The sequence below is a fragment of the Leptinotarsa decemlineata genome, unplaced genomic scaffold (assembly GCF_025532065.1).
Source record: "Leptinotarsa decemlineata unplaced genomic scaffold, Ldec_3_MD MMD2_P_RNA_scaffold_5, whole genome shotgun sequence".
In the NCBI taxonomy this organism is placed as follows: domain Eukaryota; kingdom Metazoa; phylum Arthropoda; class Insecta; order Coleoptera; family Chrysomelidae; genus Leptinotarsa; species Leptinotarsa decemlineata.
This window is the reverse complement of record NW_027412532.1, coordinates 13,628,312-13,645,987: the sequence shown is the minus strand read 5'-3', so window position 1 is coordinate 13,645,987 and position 17,676 is coordinate 13,628,312. Positions and strand designations below refer to the sequence as shown.

General features: G+C 37.5%; 1 protein-coding gene across 4 annotated transcripts in view; it reads right to left on the bottom strand.

The window, feature by feature from the left end:
* Positions 1 to 388: 388 nt before the first annotated feature.
* The window catches only part of LOC111513790 (GTPase-activating Rap/Ran-GAP domain-like protein 3), a 574,796-nt gene continuing 557,508 nt past the window's right edge, over positions 389 to 17,676 (bottom strand). For all 4 annotated transcript variants that reach the window (XM_074169581.1, XM_074169582.1, XM_074169580.1 and 1 more), the window contains 5 exons: positions 14,632 to 14,765; positions 13,197 to 13,437; positions 13,035 to 13,121; positions 9,383 to 9,616; positions 389 to 6,561 (listed from right to left, as the gene is read on the bottom strand). In XM_074169581.1, the coding sequence (XP_074025682.1) occupies positions 6,338 to 6,561; positions 9,383 to 9,616; positions 13,035 to 13,121; positions 13,197 to 13,437; positions 14,632 to 14,765 (920 nt within the window). In that variant the 3' untranslated portion in view covers positions 389 to 6,337. The remainder of the gene's footprint in view (positions 6,562 to 9,382; positions 9,617 to 13,034; positions 13,122 to 13,196; positions 13,438 to 14,631; positions 14,766 to 17,676) is intronic.

Sequence of the window (17,676 nt, the reverse complement as noted above, 5' to 3'; positions counted from 1 at the left end):
TATTATTGTGAACTGAAAAAAAAAGGTTGATAAATGGTTTAAGAATGATTGAAATGTAAATAACATACAATCAAAGGAAAAAATTGAGAGAAATCATGAATAAATGAAAAAAAAATTGATATTTTTTTTAGCAAATTCACAGTTTCACAAATTAGCATTCTGAAATTTCATAGTGATTTATTACTTATTCTCACTTTTTGATATTATTTTCTTTACTTCAGCTAACATATATAATTCGATTCGTTGAAGCCCATACATTTATAGTATATAGTATAGTATAGTATATAGTTATAGTATATATTTATATACATTTCAGTTAGTTGATTTGAATTTCAATAACTACGTGAATATTTAAATTATGGGATATTGCGTTTGATAAAGAAAATACTTGTTTTTCATACATTTTATTCACACTTATATTTTCAAAATACAGTTGTATCACAGAATGAATTCCCAATTTACTGTTAATTTTGTTTTTTATTCCTCCCCGCAGATGTTTCACGATTTTTTTTGGAAAATTCACTTGAAATATGTAAAATTTTTTCAATGAATGGATTTTGATTTTCCTCATTTCAGCAAGTACCTACTTTGTTCTTGTCCTTTGATAAACAAACAATTCTCGTGAGTTGAAATATTGTCATGTTAAAAAAGAAAACTTGGCAGATCATGATCTTTACAGGAAATGCTCAGTATAAGTAAATAAATTTGGTCTTTATGGCCTCTTTTGTATCAACAATTTATCAACAGTTCATTTGCTGGAAGTTGTGAAAAATATAACTCTCAGGTTAACGATTAACGGCAACAAATTAACAGTATATTGGGTATAACAGAACGACTTAGTTCAGAAAAAGTATCAGTGAAATAGGAGATGGCTGATAATATTGAGAAAAATGCTCAACTCCATTATATTGAGAGATAAAACAGCTGCACATCAACCCGTTTCGCCGAACTTTGCGTCCCACCAGAAAGACAGTAGGTATAGAGATAGTTGGCAGTCTACTTCAGAAAAAATCGAAGGAAATATTTAAGCACGGACACTTCCTTGACTTCTTAAGAGGACTCCAACTCAAATAATTATTTAAATATCCCAAAACTCATGTATATATACAGTTGAATCGTGATATAATATATTTTTAAGTGTTTTCGAACAGATAATCTCACACAGAAATATATTTCTTAATTTTTTTGAGATGATCTTTCCAAAATTATGTGAAATAATGATTTGCATTAGCCTAGATATTTTTTCGAGGAATATTGTCAAACAATTTTTATGATTAACGAAGAAAAATAATGAAATATGAAATTCATTTGGTTTGATGAAAATATTTGTATTTAAATAATAATAAAAATAGAGTTTCGATTTGAAAAACTCCACCTCTCTTTGAAAAAAAATATTGCTCCATCTTTCAGAATATCTTCTCATTTTGCTTGAACCCGATCTTTGATTAGGCTAATGCAACTTTTAAATCAAACCTGGCTAAAGGTATTGATTGGAATAATATTGCTTATAGAATAATCCCAGATAACAGAATTGCCAGAAAGTAAGATAAGAGGAGTTCCATACTGCTTTTTCAAAAATAGGAAATATTATGATGACCTAAATGCATATGAAGTTCATTTTATACAAAATCTTTTTTCGAGTAGAGATTTTTCATAGACATTTGTCTCGAAAAATTATATTATACATATTCAGAATTTTGTCTAAAAATATACAGGTTTGCCCTGACCTATATGGGGACGTCCAAAATTCTTTTTAAATGGAACAACACCTCAAGGCCTCAGAATTTCCCCGTAAGTATCATACAATTTATTGTAGTTTTTGGACCAACTTGAACGTTTCTTAACTTCATAAAATAAAAATCTCTCTAAAATTTCAGAAGATAAGAAAAGTTTCATCGAAATCAATTTATATTGGTTCGAACAAGGCAGAAACAAATTTTTAACTTCGAATGGAAAATCCTGAAAAAATAGTGACTAGTTTCTAAGTAATTTTGAGAACCCTGCGGAATCTTCAACTTTCAGAGTATCACAAAAACTATGGTAACTGATAGACGTTCAAAGGTTCAAGGTAAAAATTTTTCAAGATTGTTAAATAACTGTGAAATATTAGTGTTCCTTATTTTGTTTTTCCTTCGTCTAATTTTTATAGCATTATACATTGTAAAAATTGATAGTATTCAACAATTAAATTGCTCCTAGAAGAATTATTGAAGAACGAAAATTCCTTAATTTCTTTGCATGTTATATATATTTTTTGGTGAATACTCTTGCTCCCTACTTCAAAGTGTTCGTATTATTATCATTATTTCTCAGTTTTCAGGTGACTTAAATGAAATGACAGTTCACAAAGCAGGGGATCCGTTAAAAATTAAGGGTAACAATGTAAATGAATTGATTGAATTGAATTTATATGCTGAAACACATTCAAATAAAAAAATATTTGAGTCGGTCAAGTCGAACATTTTCATGGAAATAATGAAAAGTTCATGACTCGAAAAGTACGGAAAACTCATAAAAATTATTGGGGGTGATTCAGGTGTCCTATCAAAAAATGGACAACTCCGTTTGGTCCACCCTGTATAGGTCTTCGATTTACCGAGTTATTGGCCTATGAAAAAAAAGAGACAATAATAATGGCGAGAAGTAATTCTTGTGAAATTCCGAGTCTTATTTTGTTCAATACATCTTAACCATCATAGCATTTGTATCTGTTTTGGTCAATGACAGTGATCTTTCATTTTTTATTAGTTTTCGGTCTGATAATCATTATTTTTGTTTTTCGCTAGTGTTTGATTTTGTAGTAAACACTTTTTGTTGCTCTTGACAATTTTGTTATTTTTTTCCTCTCCTCTTATTGACTCTTTATCGATAATTATCATATTTTTTGAGCTTCCCGAATCGTTCAAAATTCATAAAAGGCTGGCTCTGTTATCACGGAATACGGAATATGATAGACAATTGAGAGTGCTCTTATATCAGGCATTCCCTGTTACTAATACAGTGATAATATACTTAGAATTCAAATTTTCAAAATATTCACATCCTTAATTACACAACGAAAAATAAACATTTCATAGAAAAACACTGTGCTTATATACAAGTGTCACATACATTTTTGTACGTTCATTTTGGAGAGAAGAAGTATACAGTGTGTATATAGTATATATTTATAAAAGTTCTCATCATCTCATAGTAATTAAGTTGATCGATTTATGGAAAATGTGAAGGTGGCTAGTATAGTCGCATAATGAAAAAAAACACATTTTTCCAGTTACTATTGATTTGATATGGAACTACCAACCAGCCAGAAGTTTTCGGAAACGATTTTCAGAAGTACCCGGTATAAGCTGTGTTCTAATTGATGAATAATAGAAAACTAAAACCTTTCTTACCCATAATTTTTCTCTTCTAAAAAGGTACTCCTTTCAATTTAAACAAGATTCAAATGGCGGATATTTAATCAAAGAAGCCATTGAATGTCATTCCATACTGTCATCGATGACATGAGTAGATTAACTCATTCATGACATAAATTCGTAATTTAATGAAAGAATTGAGTGTATTTTTTCTTATAATAATATCCATATTTGGTACTGAAGAGCTGATAAGGCAAGTGTCTTACGGCGAAACATCGGATGTCTACCAGTGAGGATGACAGTGAAATGTCGGTGAAAGTTTACCTCTTTCATTTACTATATTGTGTAGCAATCCTGTGAATGATATCTGATTCAACTTCATAACGAATGCTTGGAATACAAACTAAGTGGACATTTTTTTTTCTGTTTAATTCAGTGTTCATATAAAAATATTTGCTACGAAAGTATTTTTCTTTCGTGTAAATCAGTAATTTCCAAAATGGTCCAAATGGACCCCCAGGGGTCTACGAGAAACACGACGGGGTCTACGTTGGCGTGACCAAAAATGGGGGTTCACCATTCGTTAGCGAGGGTCCACGAAAATGTAGACGGTTATACAGGGTGTTTAATAAATAAGTGGCAAAAAATTACGGGACTATTCCTGGGATTATTCTAAGGATATTTTTTTCCTTTAATAATTTTTGGTAGGGCGCTTTGTTTCGAAGATACAGGGCGAAAACGAATTTCGACTATAACAATTTTGATAATTTTAAAATTATTAACGTAGCCCAAATGAATGTATAGCATTGCTGGACCTACCAAGTAATGAAAAATCTAACAATTCCGTTGGTACCTATCAACAACATTCCGATTACTACAAACGGCTGCAGACATTCAATTTGCTGGGTGTAACGCAATCAGAAACGATCCTGGTGAATTTGAAAGATTTCGGAAGATCGGAAGTCGATGAGGAGAAGATTGGATTTTGGCATCGGATTGGAGGGTAGTCATTTTCAACAATTCTTGTAGATTAAGAAACATTACATGTAATTTTTGGTAATAAATTTGTTATTGTCGAAATTCTTCATTGCTCCGTATCTTCGAAACGAAGCACCCTATCAAAAATCATCAAAGGACAAAATATCCTTAGAATAGTCCCTTGAATTTTTGCCGCACGTTTGATAAACACCCTTTATTTTGAAAAGCTCAGCGACTGTTACATGTAAAAACTTGCAAATTCCGTATTCAATACAACGTGTCGAAATTTGCAATGCGCCGCCACCGTGTTAGGAATCACAAGATAAAAGGTAAGACCTCGTTAATCCTTAGCTCGCACAAGTTTCGACTTCTGTGGGTTGTCATTCGTAGGGGTGCGACAGCTGGTTAACGGAGAAACAGATTTTAAACAGATTTTTCTTAAACCGTCCGCAACGCTTGTTCAGACGTGCACAACTTGTGAGTGCTCGCAATTTTGCGTGAACTTGTTTGACTTTTCATCAATATGAATGCCAAGGATAAACGTTACTCATGTGTTTCCACAATTTCTAGAAGTGAAGTCAAGTGAATGTTTGAATGAATAATACAAGAGAATATACTATTTTTTTTCATTTTCACCACACCGAATGTGGAGTCTGAATAAAATAAATGAGAATTGATTGGTTTCTTGTGCGGTGAGTAGATGTCAAAAAAGTCAAGATGGAAAGAATCACTTTTTTGATTGACTAACTTCACCTTTTTATATCCACTCACAGCACACAGTTTTGTAAATATGGTAGACATGTAGCTGTAGGGAGTCCACCGGAACCAGCAAAATTTTGAAAGTGGTCTATGATGAAAAAAGTTTGGGAACCTCTGGTGTAAATGAAAGTTTATGTGAAAGTAGTTGTTTAGACATGGCTTTTCCTTCAAGTTTATGTCTGCCTCAGGGCTAGTACAAGAGTGTCACCAAGATTTAGCCAAAGCCTCGGTAGATAATAACATTATCCTGAGGTGGGTTAAAGGGCACGACAGGAGTGAAGGTAATCGCATTGCCCACTCTTTAGCCAATGAAGCGGCTGGACTAAGCATTTTAGGACCCAGTGGTACCTACGGCCTGATGACTTCGACAATTGCGGAACAAGTCAAATGTTACACCCATGCTCAACCCTTAAAGAGATGGGATGGAATCAAAGGATGTAATCTTGCCAGGATCACCTTGGGCGACCCTGGGAAGCTGGCGCCGAAGAAATTCTGGCGATGACCAGGACAAATCTTCGCCTAATAGTAGTATTTCTGACTGGCCACTGTCAACTAAGGAAACACCTCCATAATATGGGGCTAGTGGACACACCTCTATGCAGGATGTGTGAAATGGAGGATGAGACTGTCAGGCATGTCCTGTGCGAGTGCCCGGAGTTATCGTCAATAAGAGAGTGTGTGTTCGTCGAGTCTTGGCCTACACCTGCCGATATAAAGGAGATGTCTCCCAGTTACCTATCCACCTTCCTGGAAAGGACAGGATGGACGATGACCAAGGAGGACAACTTCTCGGGAGGATGTAAAATGTCACATGTGGCCTAAGTGCTGTGGGCTTACACTCACACTCCCTACTCAACAGATACAGATGTCTGAAAATTACTTCTTTGCAAGATCTACACACCTTTATAAAGTGTTACCTTTTTGAACTTCATTGCATCCTTCCTTTTTTGGAAGATTCACACATTTTCTTTGTAAAAAATGGAGAAGTGGAAACCAAAACCTTTCTTTTCCAATGAAAAACTATTTCAATCGCTTCATGTAATCGATGTGCCTTTCTAAGGGTGCTACCATTTCACTGTATATTTCTCAATCTGTTTAAGTTTAATAAAAATATGAGAAAGTGTGTGTTGATTCAACAAGGAATGACTCTGCAAAAAAATAAATAGGACACCTTCACATTTTCCATAAAACCAAACATATGAAACACTAGTCTAATGCGACAAAAAGGAGCGGTGCTGCAATCATCATTTGACAGTGGTCGCCTGGATGTGTTTTCCTTTGGGAGGCACTGGCGAGCTGGTCGCGCTTCTTGAAACGCGCGACGCTGAAGTGGGAACGGTCAATTTGGAATCCGCCGACTTCCAGGTGGACGGCGAACAGCTGGCGAGGCAGTTGTCGTTATTTACTGTCCTGCTGAGGGCGTGGATCGGGATTCGGTAGATTCTCAGTGGTCGAACTTCTGGCGAGGCTTTGAAAAAAAAACATATTAATATTTTACCTTGTAGCGAATTGAAAATAATTCTATGCAATAGATGTTCGGCTTCTGATCAATAGATAACGTCTTCTACACAAGTATTAATCAGTATGAATTTCTGTTGGGAAAAGTCTATGCATCAACGTGAGATTATTTCTACGATTTTTTGACCACCCCTTTCCCTTGGTAAGATGTCCCCTTGCCGAGAACCTTCAACCGCTTTTAGGATGAGATTCTCATCCAACGCGTTCAGTGCTGTAGTATCGAAGGACTCGACGGTACCACGGGCATCGGATTAGTTATAATAAACGGCCGGAAATTGATATTGTGTTCAGTTTATTCGCTGTTACTATTGTTTTCAGTTTTTGTAGCTGGTTATAATATCCTTAAATTTGGTCTCCATATGAGCGCACGCTTATGATAAAAAAACGGAATTGGCTCTGCACTTCGTTTCGAGGTCACCGAGAACTTTGTGAATTTATGAATGAAAGTAGTGGGAGTGGACTTACCAATTGATTTTTACTATATACCATAAGTATATCGTATTCATACATTCCATATGGTTAGAAATATATTACTAAAATGCAGCGTGTCGGAGACAAGAACTGTCGTCACAGAATAGTAGAAAATATTCTGTGCTGTCGTGTCAGCGATCGGTAGATTTCCATTGGAGACAGAAAGGTGGAGGGGGTTGTGACGCGTTAAGACACTTCATACAAAACTATACCTATCCATCTATCCATCCAACAAACGAAGTAACCCAAACAAAGATAGATGCGCTGTTGGGTGAAATAAACAAGCTACTTCACGCTGGCCAATCAGATTTAAATGTAATCGGCTGGAGGAATTTATGTTACAATATCGGAGTGGTCAGTTACATTTTAACGTATGTGGTGTGTACATTGTACGTATACGGTATTTTACGATTCTGTCTGGGACATCACGTGAAATATGCATGATAATATTTTTAATAACACAATATAATTATTGGCGACTGGCAAGCCGAGCCGGGCGGTCGTCGTGGTGCGCGGCACGTGAGGACTTCGTTCGTTGCCTGGCAACGACAAGTCAAAATCACATTACACGCCGCTTTTCGGCTCAGAAATCGCGCGTTTCACAAAAACATAAATACACGTGATATCTTACCACAACCTTCCTCCCCTTTGTGATATTTCGTGATATTTGCTAAACCCCCCCTTTCAAGCCTCACTTGATTGATGGACGGCCCCCAAGACTCATTATTGTCTATGCAGGAGGTGACATGGGCTTCATATAATTGTCGACTTATATTTAAATCGGGGAATTATCATTCAGAAATGAATTCTGAATCCAGCCCACAACCCAAATTCGAGGAAGGCTAACATGGTGAAGTGGCTGCACGAGAAAAGCATTATGTCCACCCCTAACATGCTCAAACCCAAATTATACGAGTTGATCAAGGTAAATAGAAAGCATCATATTAGACACAGGTGACGAGGTTCTGCTTGAACAAGGACATAACGTTTTTCGACTTCTGCCCTACCATCCGGATTTGAATCCCATTGAACTCATTGAACCAGAAACAACGTGTCCCAAAAGAATGTAACTTTCAAGTTGCAAGATGTGAGGAAACTGTGGCGGCGCACGAGTTTAATCAAATCACTTCCGTGGAATGACAAAAGAGTTGCCGACATGTGGTAGATGAAGAGCGGAAATATTGGAAAGAATGAAACACTCATAGACGTTCAAACAGAAGTAAGTAAATCCAGTGATTATAAATTCAAATGACGATAGCAGCACAAGCACAAGCAGCAGTGAAGATTAAGAGAATTTGTAGTCAGATAGTGACTTATTGAAGTTTATTTTTTGATAAGTGGATCATTATATAACATTTGAACTCTACTAATACCTATAATAAAATATGAAAAGAACTTTCAAAGAAGTCATGTCCCATTTGCTACCCTAATTAAAACTGATTATAGGAAAGACACTGGCCGGCAAGGGGCTTATCGTAATCCAATACTAATTTAGTTGGGAGAGTCTATACCTGTGTGATCACTTGCCATCAGTCGTGGCATGTACTGTACCTACTTGCAACTAAAAACATCAATGCTAAATCTTCCCCAAACTTTGTTGATTCGATTCATACTCGTAATTATCAGGGCTGCGGTTGGTTCGGTAAATTATGAGGTTCTGGATGAAAAAGAAAATCCGTCGGGATGTGGCATGTACAATATCTCAAACCACTTTGTGAATCCACGGGAGAGGAAGAAGAAATATGAAAGTCAAACGACCGTGGGGCTCCTGACCCAACTCTCTCCGGAAAACAGGTGTAGTGTGTAACCGGTTCAATTTTAACATTCAACAAGAAGTGTTATACCGTCTTCTTCACTATATCTAGTATACTAGGTTGCCTAGCTTCATATTCGTAATGATTTTGCCACACCTTATTGCATCATTTGTCTTGTTCAATGATTGTTGCCAATCGCCCTGGGAACTATGAATCTGGTCAACTCTGATTTACTCGAAGGTATATGAGTTATGGATCATTTTGCCACTTACTCAACAAGACAGTGAAAATTTTCATAATTTTTTTCAACCAATAGAAAAAATAAGTACAGTTCATCCTAGTCCAGCTTATTTACCTTAAAAAGAAATGAAGTCACAGGACAAATATTCTCTTACAAAGTGTCATATAAAAATACTCGTATTTTCGCTATAATTCGCTATAATCCACTATAATTTGCTTGGGTTGTTATCCTAACAAAATACGAAATACGAATTTCATTGGTTTAAAATTGTTTGTTTATAATTTTCACGCCAAATTGTGACTTACCATTTGGACTAGAAGGCGGAGACTTTTGCAAATCCTGTTGTCTCACATCGACGACGAGTCTATCTGTTTTATTCGGAAAGAATTCTGGTGCAGTTGTGGCGAAAAATATATCATTTTTTGAAGCTATGAGCTGCAATTTGGGCATGGTCATTGTGTGTATGAGATTTCCGTTGACTATCAGCCTAATTTCCATTGAATTTTGAGTGAAGGCAATAACATATGGAAATGCACACACTGAAAAAAAGTCTTCATTCATTAAGTTTTCGAAAAATCTTGACTGTGGAAAAAATATTCTCCGTGCCTGAAAGCTAACCAACCACGAAGTGTTGTCTAGCTCGTGGGTACGAATATACCATTGGGGAAATGAAATATAAGGAAACTGTAATTTGATATAATGAATCACTCTTAGAACGTTATGTTGATGGATAAAGGCTGACACCGCATATGCTGAACATGTCGACGGTAAGTGATCATAGTTTCAGGCGCTTCACACCCGGCGTTGCACCTGGTGTTAGGTCAATACCCATCACGCGTCTACTCAAACTGGAAATCAAAGGTTAGGTCTTCAAGCTTGCGGATTTTATTTGGGCCTCTTGCTGAACGGGTTCCATTTTGGTGATAGAGTTGTGATCACCTTGTTTGATGTGGAAAACCAAACCTAGTTCATCAGCAGTTCGGGAAGCTGTCTCATAAAGAAATGTTCCAATTTATGTTCGCTCATGATTGCGGACCATTCAGATAAGGGTATTCAAACTCCTAATGACTTTACAGACTCCATCTACTATTCTGCCATGTAAACCCTACGGAGATGCATCGTTTTTTGAGTCGATACAGCTCCTACCGAGCTCCAAAGGTGTAGAGTTAGATCGGAACGGCAAGCATATTTGTTGCAGTATATTTGTTTTTACCCGACAGTTCCACTCCAAGTTAAGTAGACGTTTTTTCGGCATCCAGATGGTGTAGGATACTTTCGGCTACAATCGGCTACAATCTGTACGTCCTGCAATTTCTGCATCGTCCTCTATTGAGATGGAACGTTGCCTATTCGTCTATCCCGAATTCCATAACGATAGCATGCGTGTACTCTTCCATCATTCTCAAGTACTGATGGAGATACTTTTATCAAGAGGTATGAAGTTTAAGGTCATCTATATGAAACAAATGGGTGACCTTATGCCTCTGGTTTCTGGGAGTGCCACCGTTTTACCGTAGAGTCTTTCTAACCGCAACGGATAATGGAAATAGTGAGATGCAGAAAAGAATGGGACAAGGAAATCGCGTCTGAAATATACCCCCTCTGGAAGTGACCCGTTCTGTTTGGACTCTAGTTGTATCGAGTCCTGCGTTATTATTATAGCTTTTTTCTTTGGTCATTCCATCAAATTCTCCAATAGGCAGAACAACATTTCAACAAAGTTGTTCAAAAAGAAAAATCTCGACTTTTCATCCGCTTTTAATCCTCTCTCAACAACGAATAATTTCAATCAATTTGGCATTCCCACAACGGAGCGTGTGGCAAGACCTGTGTTTCGTCAACATCGTGAAGTAGGTGGCAATAAAGCACTCTTAGGCCGCATTATGTTGATGGATATGGGCTGCAACCACATATGCTGGACATGCTGACAGCAAATGCAATAGAGTATCAGGTGACCTGCACTTGGTGCATCACGTTACTTCGATAGACTAGGGTGTCAAATATATCATCATGGCAGACCTTGGTGAGTTTCCGAATTCAGCCCATTCGACTTAAGAAATCAAATGTCAGGTGCTTTGATAAGCCAAGATCTCCAATGTTGTTGGAGAAGACTCCATGCACTGGCTTATCATCCGTGTGTTGCCGAAGGAGTGAAGTGGTCTCTGCGACTTTTATGTGAGCTTTTTTCTGAACGGGACACAATTCGGTGAGCACCTCGTTCAGTATAATCACTTCATTCAGTTTCGAAAATTTAACAGAGTTAATCAAACACTCGCGCAGCTGCCCTTAATAGAAATGCTCCAATTTCTGCTCTCTCATGGTCGCGGATCATGAGGATGAGAGAATGCGAATTCCTGAAGACTTGAAGACTTTGCAGGCCCCATCCAGTACCATTCTGCCATGTAGACACTCCAAACTCAAAAGTCCAGGACCTCCCTTTCGACGAGCCGTGGAACGGATGATTTGGTATGCAAATTCCTATAGAGATGCATCATTTTTCGAGGCTTTATGCCGTGTTGATACATCTCCTCTCAAGTACATTTCACTATTTCAAACGAGTAGAGTAAGATTGGAACGGTAAGCATATCCGTAGTAGAGTAGCAATTTTGTTCCTTCCCGACAGTTTCGATGACCAGATCTGTCAGAGTTTGTGCTTCGGAGAGAGACCTTCATGGCTGTTACTTTTTGTGAATGGCGTTGTTCCACTCCGAAATAAGGACACGCATCCAGATGGGCAGGATACTGTCTATGAGCTGCAAATCCCCTCCGTAATCCGTGCATCGTTCTCTCTTGAGATGGACGTTGCACGTTTGTCTATCACGAATCTCATACCGATAGCAAACGTGTAGTCTTCCACCACCCTCAAGGGATGATGAAGATACTTCTCTCCAGAGGCATAGAATTTAGCATCATCCATATAAATCAAATGGGTAGCATCATGCCTTCGGTTTCTGGGGGTACCGTAGTTATACCCTCAAGTGTTTATGATTGCAACGGATAATAGCGATAGTGAGATCCAAAAAAAGACTGACGGAATCGTTCTGAAATACACTCCTCCTGAAAGTGACTCACTCTGTTCGGACTTCAGCCTGACCAGATGTTATGATGAAGCGAGTTCGCCAGAGTGGTATCAGTTATTCAAGGAATCTCATTATTTTGTCGGCTAACGCAAGGCATCTGAGAGAATGCAAGATGAGATCATGGGATGTTGTATTAGTGGTTTGCAGTAATCGATCCAGGCCACGAACACTTTAATTATATTGTATCGAGTTCTGCGTTATTATTTATATTTTTCCCCGCCGTTTTCGCTAAACGAGCCCCATCCTCGCAACCCTGATGCATTCAAGAGAGTGCGCCAGCCACTCCTCGTACCGTGGGGTAGGTGATCAATGGGTCCGGGAACCATGTGCTCTAAAAAGATGTAGCGAGCCAAGATTGTCAGCCCTCTGCATTCGTCCGGTCAAGATTTCTGCTTTCGTGCGGCAAGCTGGCATGACCTTGAGATTCAAGAATAGAGAGGGAACCAATGCACTAAGGATTCTATCTTTAGCGGTCTGGACGGTAAATCATCACCAATCGATTGATATACATTATTGACCATGTGACAAATTGCACTTTGTGTATGGTTTCATTTTTTCTGAATCCAAATGAAGTTTCTGAAACACTAGAGACAGTGTATCCATTCTCATCTGGGAAAAATATTTCATTAGAATTATACATATGATTAAAATGTGTGTCTCAAATATTCAAGAATACGTTTAGTGTATTCTTTGAAACGACACCTTTCAGTCCGTGGTGAAAGTTGAAATAGGGCAATTTACTTATTATTACATCGATTAAATGAAATATACAGAATTATTGAAATATCGAATAATTTGTTTAATCTTAATTCATATAATTGTTTTCGATTAGGGTGTATTCGTGGAGTTGAGAATGACTACCTTTCTGTATACTCACCGATATCCGTAGGAACTGAATTCCAGTGGAAGTCGAAGTTTGTCGAAGAAGGGGTTGAACCATTGATTTTTTGGAAATGGCACGTATCTGAAGAAAATATGAATGATTATAGCCAAGCTCACTATATATTGGAAGACCTTGAACACTACAAACAATACGTACGGTTATAGCATAGGAGCAACTGAATCTCCTGGTCTTCATACAGATCCAGGGCGGCAACAAGATGAGCTTTGTTGCTTTCAACGGTGTGCAAATGTTGAGCCTGACCCGTTCTTCCATTCACAACGTCCCAGTGGTTTTTGTATCCAACGCAAACGAGTGTGTCTCCATGCGTTGGAGAATTGGGGCTCCAACCGCTGTCAAGAATGGTGACCATTGTTGGTGTTTCATTAAGATTGAGTTCCTGATGAAAAAGAAATCCATAGAGACTACAGTCATTGTAGAATTATAACACGGATATTACGTTCATTGAGCTAGAAAAGATTTGGGTGCAAGATTGAGGAAAATATATGTGTATTTGTAAGTGGAAAGCGTTTCACTTCATATCACACACTAACCAGTGAATAGCTGTGTAACTGAAAATTTACTGAAGATAACAAATAGTGCGCATTGGATTGGATAAATCCCGTGTGTTGGGCTACCTATCGGGCGCGTCCCCAAGTGGTGGATAGGGAAACGGCCAGGGGACTAGAGGCCCTGTCCGGGAAGTCAATGTGGTCTTATGGACAGGGTCGCCAGACTCCTGGTCAGTAGCAGAAATAAGTAGGGTGAGGGGAACTAAAACCCCCCAAAAGCCTTCGCAAAACATGCCACCGTGGACCAGCTTACCCAAGTGAAGGTGTAAGGAATCGTGCTGACAGCTGAATGGCCGTAGGGTGATATGCGGTCACGAACGATTCCCTTGGGGAATGCGCGAAACATCATTGTAATCAACCTACATCTGGTAATACGGAGCTCTGCCAGAGGTAACCAACTCAATTTTTGCTACTCGTGGGAATACGCATGAATGAAACAATTCAAAAATAAAAACAACAAAAACAAAAACCAATCCCAAGGCTGGACAGAAGTGCTCACCCCAATCTACCGCTTGGAATGATGCTACACATAGCAGATCACCTACAACAGCAAGGGCACTTCCTGCGGCGGGCGCCAAGAGCTCCACCTTGAATAAAGGCAAGGAACCGGCTGCTCCTGCAGGAAAGCTCCCTCACTTGTGCACCTCCACGGAGGGAACCCCAAGAAGGTTGAAGAAGCCGCGCAACGACATTAATATCGCTGCACCTTCCAAAACCTTCGCGGAGGACACCGTGAGACACCTCAAGGTTACCAAAAAGAGTGTATGTTCGGCGTGTCTTGGCCTAAACGTGCCAATATGAAGGAGATGTCTCCTCGTGACCTGTTCACCTTCCCGGAAGGGACAGGTTGGACGATGACCTCGGGAGGATGTACAATGGGTCACATGTGGCCTAAGTGCTGTGAGTCTATACTCACCCTTTCTACTCTACAGATACCAGATATGAGATAGGTTGGATAAATCAATAGTATTGGTAGATTTTAATCTCGTGAAGTATGTACAAAGTGTTGTGCTTTTACTCACCCACAGAAAAGTGAAACCTTCCACCGTATCAGTATCACTCGAAGGGCACCATGCTGTCCAAGCAGCCGAATGTTTCCATTGGAACATCAAAAGTTTCTTGCCTATACATACACACATTCGTAGTCTCGCTCCTCCTGAAACCAAGAAATATAAGAAGTTGTAGACTAGCTTTTGATACGTAGAATTGGGATTTCTGACGTAAAATATTCTCATGAAGACACCTTTGATACACACTAGAACTAGAATATTGTCTTTCAATGAGCTTTGAACTGAAAAGTTTAAATTCATTTGCAGCTCAGTTTTAAAAACCTTGTACTTTGTATCACTAAGCGCATCATATCTAGAGAGACGTTAGTAAGATGTAGTGTGCAGATGATTTCCATGCAAGGTTAAGAGTTCCTCAGGTGTCTACTCCGGCGCCACTTCTTTCTATGTATGATTAATTCATTGTCGGATGTTGGTTATTTCTCTGACTGTAATTTGAAGACATTCAAGAGGATTGGTGATATTTCTGACAAACAAATTTCACAAAGATATTTGGCTTTGGTCTGAAGAAAACAAACTTCCTCTCAATATTGATGAATGTTTTCCAATAACACTCAATTATTTCATGAATAATCAACCGTTTCCTAGTAAAGAGAATGTACAAGATCTAGAAATGATATTTGACAATAAGCTGAAACTTGATATATACATAAATAACTCAACTAATTAGGCATAGGCAAAGAAACTGGGAATAGAAATGATGTGGCAAATCATAGACCAATATTATTCATAACAAGCCTGACTAAAGTATTGGAAAATATTGTTAAAGCGATAGTTAACAAATTCCTGGTAAAACATCATTTACTTTCAAAGTCCCAATTCTGTTTTAGAAACCACAAGTCAACTCAAGATGCAATACATTTATTTGCAAACAGTATTTACGAATGCATAGATAAAGGAGAACCAGTAATCGGTATATTTCTAGACTTGGCAAAGGCTTTCGACACCGTCCACTATTCCATACTCCTAGAATAAGAGGTAAAGAACATATTTTTTTCGAAAGTTATTTGAAAAACCGAAAACAACAGGTGAAAATAAATGATAAAATCAGCCACACAAAGGAAGTAACATGTGGTGTGCCTCAAGGGACGGTGTTGGGTCCTTTGTTATTCACAATTTATATGAATTAAATATTTTTATTGGAGAAAGAAGGTCAAATCTTCAGCTTCGCCGATGATACTGTGGTAATCTATAAAGACACAAACTGGTACAATTTGAAAATGAAAATTGAAAGGGATTTTACAAAAATTAAAACATAGTTGACTACAAACTATTATCGGTGAATTTCAAAAAAACGATTTACTTACCATTCGGTAGCATTGAGACGTCTCTTCCAAACTATGATATAACCAAACAAAATTCATACGCAATAAGACCAGCAAATGAAATTAAATATTTAGGAATAATGTTGGATCGTTCTTCCAGATGGAAAACTCATGTGGACTACTTAACAAAAAACTGAGGTGTATTTTACATAGGTTTAAAAATTTTGTTGAATTCTTGAATAAAAAACAAAGAGTAATAGTCTATCAAAGTTTGGTAGAATCACATCTGAGCTACGGAATCATAGATTGGGGAGGTGTTTCAAGAACACACTATAATGCAATACAGACCTTGCGAAATAAATTGTTGAAATTACTACTGAATAAAAGCATAGGTATCCCACCGATCAAGTTTTTGTCGAAGCGAAAGTATTAGATATTCGACAGATATATTATATGCAAGTCAATATAACACAACACTCAGAGGTGCATTAAAAGATTGCACACATGTCTATGAAACCAGAAATAAGCAAAAGTATATAACACCAATTATGAACAAATGTATCGGACAGAGAAGTTATTTGTACTAAAGGACTAAATTATACAACACCCTGCCAGATAAAGTAAAAAATGAAAATACACTCAAACGGTTTAAGACTGAAGTTAAAAGTTATGTAATGAGTAGGCCAAGAGGGGAGATACATAAATTGATTGACAATCCTTGATTGAAAATTAACTGATTGGATACATTGATTGTGATGCCATAGTTATGCAATGATGTTTCTTATCTTAAGTGATATAAAATTTACTTTTTTGTTATACATTGAATCACTATATATAACATCTACTGAAATTTTCCAGTTGGCTTTCGTTCGTTAGATAATTTTAGATATAAGAAAGCCAATGGGCTTTCGTTCCTTAGATAAGTTTAGATATAAGTACTGATTAACATTTTATGTATTTTAACTATAGTTTTTATTTTATTGCTCAATTGTCTCACTACCAACAAACTATCGCCCAGATAGTTTTTGTGGTTTTATATGTGTTTACTGAAGTGTTTTCTATTTTAACTTGTACCCGTACCATATTTATGTCAAGAAACATTCATTCATTCATATAAATTTGTGTGAGTGATAACTTGTTTAGTTTTTTCTCAACCTCCTGTAAACGTATGACATAATTAATGATCTGGTTTCTATTTCTACATGTATGTAGGAGTGGAAGGAGTTCCTTTGAAAACCTATGGAATGTTCCGCAACATCCATTAATGATGGGAAATATCATTTCATGATTTTTAAATATCTAGCGACACGTCATTAAGTCAAATATCTCAGTGACAGGAAGGTCACTCATTAAATCAAAAGTTAATATTGGAATTTTCTTTCCCCAGTTAATTGTATATTCAAATGAAGATAACTTCGCAGCAGGGTACGTTCATCGGAAGATATATCTGCATCACGGTAGGCAATGCATATCAGAAGACAAAACTTAATTGTTTGCCTCGAAAATTGTTCGCCAAGTTCGTAATTCGGTTTTTGCACGCATAGAAGTTCAATTTTGTTTTGGGGTTATAGATCCCGAAGTTTTAATCGAATTTAGAATTTCTCGAGACCTCCCGAATATTTTTCATCGAAGCGAGAACTTCGTCTGCTCCAAACAGGCAATCTAATTAGATTTCAATCGTAATTACCCCGTTCAATTGGATATAATTGCATGAGAGCCGGATGTACAAAGAGAG